This window comes from Portunus trituberculatus, chromosome 44, assembly GCF_017591435.1.
Source record: "Portunus trituberculatus isolate SZX2019 chromosome 44, ASM1759143v1, whole genome shotgun sequence".
NCBI classification, from domain to species: Eukaryota; Metazoa; Arthropoda; class Malacostraca; order Decapoda; family Portunidae; genus Portunus; species Portunus trituberculatus.
The window spans coordinates 27,468,268-27,484,345 of record NC_059298.1 but is presented as its reverse complement, the minus strand read 5'-3'; the positions used below and the strand labels follow the sequence as shown (position 1 = coordinate 27,484,345).

Below are 16,078 nucleotides of genomic sequence, written 5' to 3'. Positions count from 1 at the left end.
GTAGTTTCTAAAATCCAGGAATATTTCACCTTTACATAACAATTTGTATAACAACACTATATTCATCTGCACAATATTATACTGCAAAAGTAAGTATATTCCTGCATTAAACGCGATGAAAACTAAAAGCAGCATCAGAAACCTGCACTCAGTTTAGTTTTCAAAGGTTCGTTCTAATCAACACATGCCTTTCAACCTTACCATGAAGACTTCCATTACTCGCCACCTGGCACCTGAATACCCTAAATTACACTTTTGCCTGACGCTCCCCATCACTGAAGCCTTAATTAACTCGTGTACTGACGGCTCTTTTCTCCCCTGCCTCCCTCCCTCCCTCCCTCCAACCTTCCTTACCTACTCACCTTCCTTCCTTACCTATTTACTTTTCTTCTTTCCTCCTCCGTCTTTGCCCACCTACTTCTCTTTTTCCCTCCCTCTCTATCTCTTTATCCATCTATTTATCTTACTTCCTCCCTCCCTGCCTCTTTATCTACCTACTTTTCTTCTTTCCTTGTTCCCCCCTCCTTCCCCTCCGTTAATGTCTCCTTGCCTTCCTCCTCTCATTCATCTTTACCATTATCTCATTTTTCCTTGCATCCTTCATCCCTCTCTCCCTCACATCTTCTATCCCTCCCCGGCAGGACTTACACACGGTGGACCTGGAGGACTTCCGTCACGGGGGCACCAACATCACCTGCCTGAGACTCGTGGACCCAGACAATCCCTTAGTGCAGCGCGTCATCCAGGACTGGGTTTTCGGGGAGCTACGTTACGGCCGCACTGTCGACGCCCCAACCACTTCCCTAGAGGTAAGATTGAGAACGAGGACTAGCTGGGCTTGGGTTGGGAGACATGCTTGCTTCTTTATGTGATGTGTTGCCGAGACAAGGCGTTACGTTGGTCAAGGTTAAATAGCAGATCTGTTGGGTAATACAAGGCCGTGATTAATCAATGTGTTTCATCAAATACGGGACAGAGATTATGGTAAAGATTATGGTAAAGAGTATGTTAGTCTAAGGAATATGAAAGATTAAAGAAGAATAGGTCTGTTGGATGCTACTGTGATATATCTGTCTGATCAGCATAAAGAATAAGGCAGTAGGTGGATTGGAGAAAGTTGGAGATGATGTGCCTAACAGGAAAAAGAGAAAAAAAAACGGAGAAAAAAGCTTTATTATGTAGTGAATGAAGACATGTTTGCAATGAGTGTGAGTGAGGGACATGCAAGTTAGGAAAGATTAATCCCCTAATGGGAGCAGACGAAAGGAGGACACTACTCAAGATCAATGAATAGGAAGGAAAGTCAAAGAGCAGTAAACTTGTTGGTCCTTATAAAACTGAAAAACTGCACTAAAATCTAAAATCAAAGTAAGAATAAAAAAAAAGAATTAGATATGCCAGCTAATGTTGAGATTGTTGCAGCATCGTATGAAGGTCAAATGAACACGAGGGTAGAACAAACTATAGCAGACACTTTAGAGTCTTTATGATAAACTGCACTGTCTAATCAGAGGTAAAAGAACAAGGATGACATACGAGCTTTATGAACACAAACAAGGAACAAATCATAGCAGACCTCTTTGTACTTACGTGGCTTTGACTACACTATTGAATGTGGAGCGATGCATTCAGGCTAATGAAGATGAAGGGCTCTCTTGTGATGGTTTGTGAAGCTGAAGCGCCTCGTCTCTCGATAGCCCAGCATAGGTACAATGAGGAAAGCAGCTCAGCTGAGTAGCATTACTTGTGATTACCAATACTGGCAGTGTATTGCGTGTTGGTGTAGGAATACGTAGCTGCTCTAACGACCCTTTTTTTCTTTATGGTATTTGGTGGTATTGTATGTCATTGTTAATGTTTTGTTTTGATAGTAGCTATAGTGGTTAACCGTAGTGATTATAGTAGTAGTAGCAGCAGCACCAGTAGTAGTAGTAGTAGTAGTAGTAGTAGTAGTAATAGTGATAGTAGTAGTAGTAGTAGTAGTAGTAGTAGTAGCAGTAGTAGTAGTAGTAGTAGTAGTAGTAGTAGTAGTAGTAGTAGTAGTAGTAGTAGTAGTAGTAGTAGTAATAGTAGTAGTAGCAGTAGAAATAGTAGTAACGGTAGCAGTAGCAGCAGTATTATTATGGATATCACTTACTTATCTGTATATCGGTGTTCTGTTGTGTTGTAAATGTCAGTTATCTTCAGCAAACGAGGGCAGGAATACACTGATCACAATTAGCTGCCCATCGACAAGCTAATGCCTGTTAATTACCGCGCCACTTGATTTCAATTATCTTGGCTAATTACAAGACTGACGCTCACTTTTTGTTGAGCGGCAGTTTGGCGAGGTTGTTTCCCTGCAGCTCACCGGCAGTCGCTCCCAAAATACACCCACGTCTAGATATTCTTAGTCTGCTTTCAATTCACAGCGGCGTCCTCACTGTTGCACACCACTAAAAGTATCATAAGTTAACCCCTTCAGTACCATAACGCGATTTCATTATTCATTTAGATTACTATTTGGTGATTTTATACAGCTTCAGAAACTTATGAGGGGCTTAAAATAGTGAAGACTCTTGCCATTAATCTTCTGACCTCCATAGACCTTTCTGAATGTCAATGAAATCGTCTAATCTTATCCAAAATTCAAGGTAAAAATGCGTCCCAGTAATGAAAGGGTTAAAAGGAAATCCCAGACCACGGCCACCCCTCACTGCTGCATTCTCCTGAGTCACCTGCGAAATGACACAGGTTAAAATAGGAATTCTTTAGTTCACAGCCGCGCTTTCCCGTTACATTTCACTGAATCATTTAGGAGATATCACAGACCAAATGGTTTGTTATAATCCTTGTGATCACGCCTTCATTTTCCACCCTCTGATTCATTTAGAAAATATTACAGATTAAAAGGACAATATAATCCCTGTTGTCATGCTTTCTCTTTGCACTCAGTCGCCTAAGAAATATCTCTGATTAAAACAAGATGCGTTATAATCCTTGTTTCGGTATTTCCAGAGCTAGAAATCTAACTCATTACTGTAATCTAATAATAAGACGAGGATAAAGAACGTCATATACGACCTTTCCTTAACCCTTTCAGTACTGAGACACATTTTTACCTTGATTTGTGTACGATTAGACTATTTCATTGACATTAGGTAGGGTTTGTGGCGGTCAGAAGATTAGTGGCCACAGTCTTTACAATCTAAATCCCACACATGAGTTTCTGAAGCTGTAAAATCACCAAAAAGCAAGCAGAATGGATATGGAAACGTGTCATGGTACTGAAAGTGTTAATGTATTGATACCCAGAAAATAGTTCCAGCGACGGTTTGGTAAAATTTGTATTACCTCGAAAAATAATCTCATGATATGCACAGCACTTACCTTTATGCAGCAGTGTGTTCCCAGCGTGAGAGCCTCAGTGTGTGGGTGTTGTGAGCGTTGTCCCAGTGTCGAGGAGCAAGGGAGTCTTTCCTTTATATAAACATTGTTATCTTAGACCAGTGTCCGGCTTGCATAAAGTGTGGTGCCTTCATTATGTACAGCAGTGTAGCTCCGTGTGGTGTGCGTGGTGGTAGTCACTGAATTCATTGATAGGATATGATTATGTACGTGTTTTGTGATACGGATGTGAGAGAGAGAGAGAGAGAGAGAGAGAGAGAGAGAGAGAGAGAGAGAGAGAGAGAGAGAGAGAGAGAGAGAGCAGGTTAGGGAAAACACACACACACACACACACACACACACACACACACACACACACACACACACACACACACACACACACACACACACACACACACACACACACACACACACACACACACACACACACACACACACACACACACACACACACACACACACACACATTACTTTCTTAACAATACTTCTCCTATCAAGTGTTTTTTTTTTTTTTTTACTATTTTTTCTCCATTAAGAATAACAGTAAATTGACTTTCTTGCTATCAGTAACTCTCCTAACAATTGTTCATCACTGTCTGGATCAGGAATATTTGCAATGTGTTTTCTTGGTTATAAGTGGGGTGTATATTGAATTAAATGGCGATTTTCTGAGTAGATTTTTTATTTGTTTATTTTTATTTACTTATTAATTCAATGAGTTCATAATCTAATTTGCTCATGAGGTGTTTCATCCTGAGTGTACATAAACGTGACACTTTGTTGTATTTCTGACCAGTATATGTGGAGTGTATATGGAGTTGTGTCCCAAACTTTCTGATAGATTTGTGACAAACGTATTGTGTGTTCATAATCAAACGGTCCTTAAGGGATCTATCTATCTGATTGGATGTACTACAGAAACACAATAAATTACTGACTCTTTTCACGCAATATTGAATAGAGTAGATGTTCTTAAACGTCCATGAAACTAAACTTCAGTACGAATAGATAAGGCTGAAGGAAGGAAGGAAAGAAAAATCTAGCTACGTACAGTTGTGCTCAGAAGTAAAATGCCTTTCTGTAACTCTTTTCATAGTGTTTCGCATTACATCGTTCCTCATTCTTAGTCTTACGTCCTCTGACCTACTGCCAGTCTCATTACATTAGGTATACTCTTTTGAGAGCAGAACAGAACTTAGGACAAGGGATAGCGCTAAACATGGTGAAAGTGAGTGTGCATATTACTCGACTCCTGACGATAACTTTGCTTCTCTAATTGTAAGTAACTAATCTGCTTTCCGTGAAGTGCATCAAAACTGTGTCTGAGATGCAATGACTTTAACCTCTTTAGTACTGAGACGCATTTTTATCTTGAGTTTTGGGTATGATCAGACGGTTTTATTAACATTATGAACTGGCTATGGAGGTCAAAAGATTAATGGCCAGAATCTTTACTATCCTATTTCCAACATATGTTTCTGAAGCTGTATAAAATCATCAAGTAGTAACCACAATGGAAATGAAAACGCGTCCTGGTACTGAAGGGGTTAACAGAATTGCAGCTCCAACATTGTCGTGCGATTCAAGAACTGGGTCACTCAGCAGCTTATCGTTGTTGATGCCTCGGGATCTACTCTCTAATTATAAAGAGTATTTCTGGAACGTACAGCACATTACTGCACAATAATTTAATTTCCTCACGCACTTCATTCCTTTCCTTGAGCTTCCCACCCCTTCCCACTCTCTTCCTCTCTCTCTCCTCCACGCCTTCAGCAGCGCCAGGCCACTCCACCTCCTCACGTAGAAGCGACTCTCAATTTCCTGTGTTAGCGACATCGTAAACATTTAGGGTAATGGTGGCACACTCATTTTTCTCGTGTCAACAAATGCACCTGCTCCGGTGAAGAGAGAGCGAACCAGGAAGCGACAATGGAAGGGTGAAGAAAATGTTTATATTTAAACTTATCCCTTACGAAAACAGACGAGTAATTTCAGTAATTGATGTAAAAGTAGATTAACCCCTTGAGTACCATGACGCGTTTTCCTATTTATCTAGCTACTATTTGGCGATTTTATGCAGCTTCAGAAATTCATGTAGTGATTAAAATAATGAAGACTGTGGCCATTAATCTTTTCACTTCCGTAGACCTTTTCTTTTGTCAATAAAATCGTCTATTCATACCCAAAACTCAAAGTACAAATGCGACAGTTCGAGGTGGAAAGTCTTAAAAGGATATCGAGAACGAGGCGAGGATGAAAGGAATTAATTGTTATAGTGGTGACAAGGATCTCTCCAGGAGCGATGAGATGCGTGTGAATGACGTGTTGATTCTGGCGGCAACGAACTCCACTCATTGCTTGGCTGCTTTTTATCACTATTGACTGCGAGGCGAGACGTGGCAGGCGTGTGGATTGATGCGGAACAGAAAGTGAGTTTGTTGTCTTGACTTCGCTGGTGACCACTTGTTGCCTCCCTCACCTACACCAGGCGCTGCGCCGGGCAGGGAACTGTGTCAAGTCTGTGTCAACACTTTGTTTAGTTTGTGAGAAGCTGGTCAAGTTATACAGAGATATTGTTATTATTACTATTGTTTTATTTTTATTTATTATTACTATCATTATTAATAATAATATTATTATTATTATTATTATTATTATTATTATTATTATTATTATTATTATTATTATTATTATTATTATCATTAATATTATTATTATCATTTATATTATTATTATTATTATTATTATTATTATTATTATTATTATTATTATTATTATTATTATTATTATTATTATTATTATTATTATTATTATTATTATTATTATTATTATTATTATTATTATTATTATTATTATTATTATTATTATTATTATTATTATTATTATTATTATTATTATTATTATTATTATTATTATTATTATCATTATTATTATTACCATTATTACCATTATTATTATTATCATTATTATTATTATTATTATTATTATTATTATTATTATTATTATTATTATTATTATTATTATTATTATTATTATTATTATTATTATTATTATTATTATTATTATTATTATTATTATTATTATTATTATTATTATTATTATTATTATTATTACTATTTCTATTATTATTGCTGTTATTACTGAATTCTTTGTGTGTGTGTGTGTGTGTGTGTGTGTGTGTGTGTGTGTGTGTGTGTGTGTGTGTGTGTGTGTGTGTGTGTGTGTGTGTGTGTGTGTGTGTGTGTGTGTGTGTGTGTGTGTGTGTGTGTGTGAGTGCGTGAGTGAGTGTGAGTGAGGTAGTGTCTCTAAAAGTCATAAGGAAAGACAGAAACTAAGATAAGTTTATATCCAGCAATTAAGATTATATCGAATGGAATTTTATTTATTTATTTTTTTTTTTTTTTTTGCACTTTCTCTTCTCTATCTTTATTGTTTGTCTGATGGATGTTCTTTTTTTTCACTCTTTCTTATGAATTTACGTTGCCTTTGCACCTCTGATTTTTTTTTTTTTTCTTTAGTCTTTACAAGTAATGCCTAATTTTAGTATATAGTAATGCACCTAACAATAAATCTTACATATGAAAAAAAAAAACGAAAAAAGATCATAGTGGCTATACATAAATGCATGAATTAATATATAATCATATTTTTTGACAAGTAACCAAAATTTTACATGCCTGAATGCTAAATAGGATTTTGTTTCTTTTGTTGCAGAAGAGTAACTTGACATTCTTGAAGGTAAGACATTGAACGTTTGTTTTTCAGATCAAGCAGAGACCAAAGTGTCCCTCAAATGACTCAAGTTTATCCTAGAACAATTTTAGTTTGTTAACACCACTTAGAAAAATAGAATCAGTCCCCAATTCAACACATGATATGTCCCTTTCTGAAAAAAAAATTGTTCCGTCAAATAAGTAAATAAGATAATTGCTAGTTAAATTAATATATAGATGAAAACTTGTGTGTGTGTGTGTGTGTAAGTGCATTAGTGGTATTAGTATTACTTGTGTTGTGATAGATGAAGAAGGACTTTTCATTGAAGATGTAATGTTTCTTTTCTTTCTCTTAATTAGTTGTTATTTTTTTCATTTTATTTCTTCATTTTCTACAGTTTCCAGATTTATTCTACATTAGTTTTCTCATCATGTAAAGGAGCACACTGCAGATGCAATGATAAACCAAAACTATTTATTGTTTTTCTCTAAACCTCGAGACAAAAATTACATAAAAAGTAGAACACAATACGATTATAACTTTTTCTTACATCGTTTAAAGAGAAATAAAGAAGAACGTGAGATTCAGAACCTCTTATCATTACAAGATCCTAAGAATATAGAGACTTCATTATTCCTTATCATGCAAAATCTACCCCTGAGTAAAGGTAGATGACATGCAGAGCGCCATCCTGGAAATATGAATCTACCACAGGCCTGTTAATTTTATGTCACTTCTGGGGGAAATGACGATTAAACGAGTCTCCTTTTAACACCCCCTTATCTATCTACTCTTTTCAGACGTTAAACTAGAAAAGAAGTGAGCGCCTCGCCACATTTGCGTTGTTTGCACAGAGTCTTGAGAGTTAATGTGTGTCGCTTTTAGGTGTCAACTAAATGAGGCTTCTTTTCGTCCCTCGTTCACTCTCCTAGAGGTGTAAATGTATAAGAATAGTAATTTCCCGGATATATATGCATTGTTTATACCTCGATCAGAAATTTCCCTTATAATTTTCAGACGAATGGCGATGAAACGAAGGCTTTTTATACATTAACCAGTCTTCTTCAGATATAAAAGTGAAATAGAATGAGGAAAATTAACACCATCCGCCACATTAGCATTATTTGTACACAAGGAGACACAATTTAACAGGCGGCTGTCGTAACCCATCACTCTGGCTGACAAGGCTCTCTTCAATGTGTCCTTACACGTAAAGGCGCCCAGGCAAACAAGAATCCCATGCTACAACGACTCTTCCCTTCTGCCGGTGACAGTTTCCGCCTCCAAGTTTTGAGTCTCAAAGTGGGAAGCCCCGTGAAGTGTTGGCAAACAGAGGGCGTGGTGGTGACAGGTCCTCCCTCCAGTGTCCCTGTAAGGCTGTGAAGCGACGAGACACTTAAAAGAGCTTTGTTTTATACTACTTTTCATCACCTGTCGTGTTGGTTTTGTAGTGGTACAGATACACTTAATGGTTCACTTGAAAGAGCTTTGTTTTGTCACTTTTGTCACACTGTTCCTTGCCACTCGTGTTCATCATGCTTTGCTTTTGTGTTGTAAAGTAAAACATCGTATAAACTTCACCGGTAAAAAGACTCATAACTGACAGCAGGACATGAGTCAGGTGAGAGTACCGCTGTGTTTTAAAGCTTCAGTTGTTGTATTTAGGACTGTAATACGTGTTGTTTTGCGCTTAGATTTTTGTTGTGTTTGATTACCAAGTGTGTGAGTAACATTTATCAGAGTAATGCTCCTGTCATCCGCAGCGAGAGAGAGAGAGAGAGTGAGATAGATATATAGATAGATAGATAGATAGAGAGAGAGAGAGAGAGAGAGAGAGAGAGAGAGAGAGAGAGAGAGTGTGTGTGTGTGTGTGTGTTCCCAGTATAATTTTATCCCTTTAGTTATATGTATATCAGTCTTTTCATTTTGTCTGCATTTTATTTCAACTATTTCCGATACCTCTTTAACACACACACACACACACACACACACACACACACACACACACACACACACACACACACACACACACACACACACACACACACACACACACACACACACACACACACACACACACACACACACACACACACACACACACACACACACACACACACACACACACACACACACACACACACACACACACACACACACACACAGCTCCCAAGGCACCTAACGTCGCTTTGATTTCCATAATAATAAAGCTGACGAGGCCTCCTGTAGAGAACACCCACCTTGCTTCTCTTCACCAGCGCCGCCAGACGTGTTTATGCCGCCAAGACCTTGTGAATACATGCATGAGTCTTGCTGAGGCCTCCCTTTTCCTCCCCCACAAGTGTTAAGGAAGAAACTGGTTCGCTCACCTCCTCTGGCCTCAGCTGGCGTACTGTTTAAGAGGAGGAATGTGAAATTGTGCAGTACAAAGCGCCCAAAAAAGTTAATGGATATGAAGTGAGAGCATTTCACTCGCGTCTGGGTGAAAATTATTATACACGCGCAATAGTTTTTCGTTGTTGTAAAGGCTTAGGGGAGAGTTGCATCTCTGCTCCGTTAATGGCTTGCTGGGAAGGGCCGTAGGTTTTACTGCTTTGTTCTCTCCTCGGGACTGTTTTCAGAGGCTGCGGAGATGTTTAATACGGTTCTCATAGTTTATTTTTTGTATTTTTTTCATATATATATTCATGGAGCGGAATATCTATGTTGGCAGACTAATGGTAGATGTGAAAGTGGATGGAAAAGGAAAAACGCAGACAAGAAGAGATGAAAGGACTGTATAGGAGATGATTAGATACACACAGAGAAAGAGAAGGTTGAGTGAAGAGAAGACAGAGGAGAGACCCATGTGGGAAAGATAAGTGAGGAATATTGACACCATAGGAAAATGAGAGATGCTGCAGAGGAGAATGAGGTGCGTGATATTTGTTAAAGCGTCATTAGAATCACGAAAACACTAATAAAACAAATCTACCTGTCCAAAGTAGCGAGATAAGCCGGTAAATGTTGAAGTGATAACCATTTTTACTTCACTTGTTCAAAATTTATGTTGTGACTTACCTTTTCATGATATTAGTCCAGAATGTAGCGAGGGATTAAATGGAAGGATCGAGTGGAGTTTTGGATGGCGTTAGGAACTGAAAAAGCCTTATTTAATATTAGTTGTGATAGTGTTTTGTAAACCTGTGATCATTTACACGGAGTAATGTACTGTATTTGTTTGTTTGTGTGTGTGTATGTGTGTGTGTGTGTGTGTGTGTGTGTGTGTGTGTGTGTGTGTGTGTGTGTGTGTGTGTGTGTGTGTGTGTGTGTGTGTGTGTGTGTGAGAGAGAGAGAGAGAGAGAGAGAGAGAGAGAGAGAGAGAGAGAGAGAGAGAGAGAGAGAGAGAGAGAGAGAGAGAAATCTATCAATCAATTTATACTCTTTTAATACTATCTTTTAAGACTATCAACCAATTTATCTATCTTTTCTCTATCTATCTATCTATCTATCTATCTATGTATCTATCTATCTATCTAGGTATCTATCTATCTGTATTGATAGCGGAAAGTCTCACTTACCAACCAATCTCTCAAACACAGCACACAACATTTAATAACCAATACAACTTATGATATACTTTCCCGTGTCTTGTATCCGACCTCATCTTATCTCAGACCTCCTTGTTAAATAACTCAACCTCCTCTCTCTCTCTTTCTCCCCCTCGCAGACGGAGGTGGCGCTCATGTACGACGCGGTTCGCCTCTTCGCTAAAGCCCTGGACGACCTTGACCGCTCGAGGCACATCGACGTGACGCCCCTTGATTGTGACGGAGACAACGCCTGGGTGCACGGGAACTCCCTCGTTAACTATATGAAGTGGGTGAGTATACGAGTACAGCCTGTGTGTGTGCGTGTGTGTGTGTGTTGGTTCGTCCTTGCCTTGTGGTCGGTGTGCCTTGTTGCCTTGCTGCTCCTGTCATCTCCAAAAGGACTCGAAGCCAAAATTGAAAACTCCTGTATTGATTTGTGGTAAAGCTTGTGTGATGATGAAAGAAAAATAAGGAAGCAAAAGTGGCAATGCTTCTGTAAATCATTCCTACATGTTTTCCACGAGTAGATTCTGAATTAATCCCTATCCTTTTCAGTACCTTGACGGGTTTTCATATTTATTCTGCTTACTATCTGGTGGTTTTATACAGCTTCAGAAACTTATGTGGGTATTAGAATAGTGAAGACTCTGGCCATCAATCATCTCATCTCCATAAACCCTTCCTAGTGTAAATAAAATGGTCTAATCACATACAAAAGTCATGGTAAAAATGCGTCCCAGTACTAAAGGGGTTGAATCATTATTGAATCGTTGGCATCTCTTTCCAGTAAGCTTTTAAAATAAATATTCATGAATGTTGATGGTACAATAATCCAAAGTTGTAGTGATTCGCCTTAATTTCTTTCATTACTGAGAGAGAGAGAGAGAGAGAGAGAGAGAGAGAGAGATACTGGCTAGACGAAGGGATGAATAAATGGAAGAGAAATAGATGAAAACAATAAATGGATAGAGAAACAAACAGAATCAGAATCAAAATCAAAACTTTATTCCATTTTAAAAAGGAAGTGTTAAGAGAAGCGAGACAGATAGATTCTCTCTCTCTCTCTCTCTCTCTCTCTCTCTCTCTCTCTCTCTCTCTCTCTCTCTCTCTCTCTCTCTCTCTCTCTCTCTCTTTCTCAACATACGGAGTCCATTTACAAAAAAAGACTGTACATATACAGGACAGTGCGCGTCAAACAAACTTTTCATGACCCTCACGCACCTGTTTCCTCCCTCACAACTGCTTCCTCTCACACACAGCACGTGCCTTCCTCCCCCATGCCTGTCCTCGCCTGCCTTCCCTTTCACACCTTTTACACTGCTTTATTTTTCCCCCTTTCTCTGTCTCTCTGTCTTTTTTTTTATTATATCAGTTTCATATTATCTCTCTCTCTCTCTCTCTCTCTCTCTCTCTCTCTCTCTCTCTCTCTCTCTCTCTCTCTCTCTCTCTCTCTCTCTCTCTCTCTCTCTCTCTCTCTCTCTCTCCTCCATCTTTATTTTACCGTTATACTAATGTACTCTTTATTAAAGCAAAAGGTGTAAGAAAGAATGCTACCCTTCTTAAGTTGCTCCATATTTCCCTTATACATTACTTATTGTATTCACAGACACCCTTCGTTACCAGTTTCTTGTTTTGTTTTTGTTTTTTCCTTTCTTTACATTAGGCAGTGTACTCACCAACACCTTCGTAAAGATCCAGTGTTTATTGTTTCTTCTATTGTACTCCTGTGTCTCCTCTTCTAATTGCCTATATAGCACTCCTGTTTGTTTCTCCTTTGTGCTCCTCTGTCCCTCCTTCCCAACTCGCCTATATAACACTCTTGTTGCTTCTCTGCGCTCCTGTGTTGCCTCTCCATTTCCCTCCGTAACACTCCCGCTCTTCCCTGATCCTTCCTCTCCTTCTCCTCTTCTCCCTCCCGCCGCCAGCTCACCTCCATAACACTCCAACCTCGTTCTCCCTTCAGGTACAAGTGAACGGCCTAACGGGACTCATCAAATTCGACACGGAAGGCTTCAGGAGAGACGTGACGCTGGATATCGTGGAGCTCACCAAGGATGGACTCACCCGCGTTGGGAAGTACGTGTTTTTTTGTGTATAATTATAGGTGCGGGTGTTCGTGGGTGTTGGTGGGTGGATGGCTGTTAGTGAAGACGTGTATTGGTTCCTCTCTGTTTCCCCACCAATGTTATTAAGGAAATCTGGCTATTGTTGTACCCTATGAGTTTCGAAAGCGGCGGTGGTGAATTGGTGGAGCGAGATGGTAGTGTGTGTGTGTGTGTGTGTGTGTGTGTGTGTGTGTGTGTGTGGTCTGCCTCGTGTCTAGTGGCTATCTGAGAGAGAGAGAGAGAGAGAGAGAGAGAGAGAGAGAGAGATTATATTGTGGCAAGACAAGTCCGCATACAAACTGCATTTGTTTTTCGCTACTGGAAGAATGGAAACGTAATCACATCGTCACTTTCAACATAACTGGTACTGCTCCTCTCTCTCTCTCTCTCTCTCTCTCTCTCTCTCTCTCTCTCTCTCTCTCTCTCTCGTGTCCTCGGTGTTGTCAGAGAATTAGGTTCCCCTGTTTTTAGATAAAGGTGCTCAATGATTTTAATGTTACTTTGGGCCTCGTTTTTCGTTTTAACACTTTTTTCTTTTAATTTTTACTCATTGATATATTTTACTTGTTTATCTCTTTTCTTCCTCCTCTTTTTCATTTTGTTTCATATTCAGCTTTTTTCATCCTTTTATCTTTTTTTCCCTCTTCTTCATCCCATTTTTACCATATCTTTAGTCTCTTCTTTCTTTCTTCTCCCTTTTGTCAATTTCTTATGGTTTTATTTAATTACTTTTCATTTCCTTTTGTTTCTTGTAATTTCAATGAGTTTTTTGTGCCTAACCTTCACCTTTTTCTTTATCTGGGCTCAATAATTTCTTTAGTTTCTTCTTTTCTTCTCTTCATTTAGTTAATTTTTCTTTCCACTTATTAAAAACCCTTTGACTACCAATGACGCGTTTCTTTATTCATTCTGCTTACTTCTTTGCGATTTTATACAGCTTCAGAAACTCATGTGGGGGATTGAAATAGTGAAGACTGTAGCCATTAATCTTCTGACCTCCATAAACCTTTCCTAATCTTAGAGTAAAAATGTGTCTCAATGTTGAAGGCGATAAGGTACATATAACAGAGTAAGGTAAATAATGTAGGCCATAGTAAGATTCTGAACTCCACGGTATGAAATGGCTAAGATGCTCTCCTGCTGTGTGTCTTCAGGTGGGACCCAGCGAACGGCGCCAACTACACGCGAACGTACAGCGAAGTGCAGCAAGGCATCGTGGAGAGTCTGCAGAACAAGACACTCGTCATCACCAGCGTCCTTGTGAGTGGAACATTTCAGTGATTTACGAAACTAACAGCGTGGTGAGAAGAAAAGACACACACAGACACACACACACACACACACACACACACACACACACACACACACACACACACACACACACACACACACACACACACACACACACACACACACACACAGAGAGAGAGAGAGAGAGAGATCCTTGCCAAACCCTTATTCTTTTCTTGCTTCAGTAAATATTATTTTTTTTCTCCCGGTCGGAAAGAAGTATTGCTCTAAACACTAATCCTATCTGTTCACCAGGAAGTTCTGACACATAGAGGGATCAAGAGCATTATGATTACATACATAGACAGAGTGATTGACTCTCATAAATGCAAAAAAAATTATGTTGCAAGTTTATCGCTTCAAAATATACGACTGGAAGCTGAAGTAGTAGGGAAAAGAGTTTAGTTAAAATTTTGTCAGCGCCTTCAACATTACATTACTATAGTTCTATAGATTGCCTAAGATTACTCATATTAAGTAAAGATTATGGCATTAGCAGTGAAAAAATTATATTTTTCTATTTTTAATCAGGCAGCTCCCTACACAATACTACACGAAACAGTAGTACAAATTTTCAAGAGCTTGGCATTTCAGTGTTGGCTTATAGATCATCTACGTAAAAATATCACCATTAGCAGTCAAAATCTCCATCCTAAGCCATGTCCAGCCCTACACAACATCAAGAGAGACAGAGTAATCAGAATCTAATGTAAGGTCAGTCAATAATCTTAGGTGACTATAAAACTGTCACTACCAGCCAAGAGTTACAGTTCCCTTCCCCCTCCAGGCCGCGCCCTACACCATGCTACGCGAGACCTCGGAACAGATGACCGGCAACCACCGCTACGAGGGTTTCTGCGTAGACCTCATTCACGAGATTTCAGAGATCCTAGGCTTCAACTACACCATCAAGATCGCAGACGACGGCCAGCATGGCAAATTTGACAAGAAGCTTGGCAGGTGGAACGGCATGATTGGAGAGCTGCTTGACCAGGTGAGGCGCACCATGAGGGAGGGAGGGAGAGAGATGCCCCTTCTCTGAAATTTATCTATGCTTCACCTTCACTGTTTAAAAAGGCATTGTTTAATTTTACACGAGTTATTTAAGGTGTTTTTTTTTTTTTACGATTCTAGAGGCAGAGTGACAAGATTTCTATATTATTAACTGGAGAAATACTTGAAAACCCCGTTAATCATTTTTATGGCCCTTAGAAAATAGTTGTGATAAGAAAGCAAAGCGTTTTTGAACACGGACCAGAGAGAGACACAGGGAAGAGAAACTAAGGTGAAGGTTAGGCTGGAGTGAGCGCGACAAAGGCAAGGTTGCAGTGGCCCGGGCTGGACTGCATCGACCCGCACCCGCCCCTCAGCTGACACTTCATGATGGCTCTCGTAGTGTTTCATATTTTGGGCCCTTTCATATTAAGTTGGTAGTCAACGATAATTTAACGATGGTTTTTATTTAGCTTCATTTTCCATAATTTTATTTTTCTTTCTTTCATCTGATTTTATCATACCCTTAGCCTCTTCTTTCTTCATTCTCCTTTTCGCCAAGATTCTATAGTTTTATTGTATTACTTTTCACTTCTTTTTGTCCTTTTTTTTATCATTTTTTGTAATTCCAATGAGTTTTTTGTGCCTAACCTTCAAGAATAAGAATCTCAATGAATGGAGCTTCATTCATTAAAGACACAAATAAGTAGCAATAGTCAGTCATTCTTTAATTCATATATAACTGGTGAGGTTATATTTAGGTCAAGGTGTGTTTAGTAGTCCTTACTCTTTTACCTTCATATAAATCTTGTGTCACTTCTTATCAGGCTTCAAATTATTCACCTGATACAAGACATCGCTATAACAGACCTACTGGGGTTTATATTCTGAAACACTTCCGCCCGGCACCTCCACTATTGCCAAAGGGCTCTAGTTGAAGTGGCACGGATTTCTAAGGGTGTTTCTGTAATTCTAGTGATATGTCAACAAGTTTTCTGCATCATCAACAGGAGAAAT

The 16,078-nt window shown here is 39.0% G+C and overlaps 1 protein-coding gene across 11 annotated transcripts in view; it reads left to right on the top strand.

Moving 5' to 3' along the window:
- The window catches only part of LOC123518916 (glutamate receptor ionotropic, kainate 2-like), a 342,671-nt gene that overhangs the window by 305,380 nt on the left and 21,213 nt on the right, over nt 1–16,078 (top strand). For all 11 annotated transcript variants that reach the window (XR_006678917.1, XR_006678914.1, XR_006678916.1 and 8 more), the window contains 6 exons: nt 642–809; nt 7,102–7,125; nt 10,811–10,963; nt 12,637–12,749; nt 13,933–14,038; nt 14,856–15,062. Coding sequence is in view for 7 of the 11 variants with exons in the window: in XM_045279986.1 (XP_045135921.1) it covers nt 642–809; nt 7,102–7,125; nt 10,811–10,963; nt 12,637–12,749; nt 13,933–14,038; nt 14,856–15,062 (771 nt within the window). In the remaining 4 variants the exon portion in view is untranslated. The remainder of the gene's footprint in view (nt 1–641; nt 810–7,101; nt 7,126–10,810; nt 10,964–12,636; nt 12,750–13,932; nt 14,039–14,855; nt 15,063–16,078) is intronic.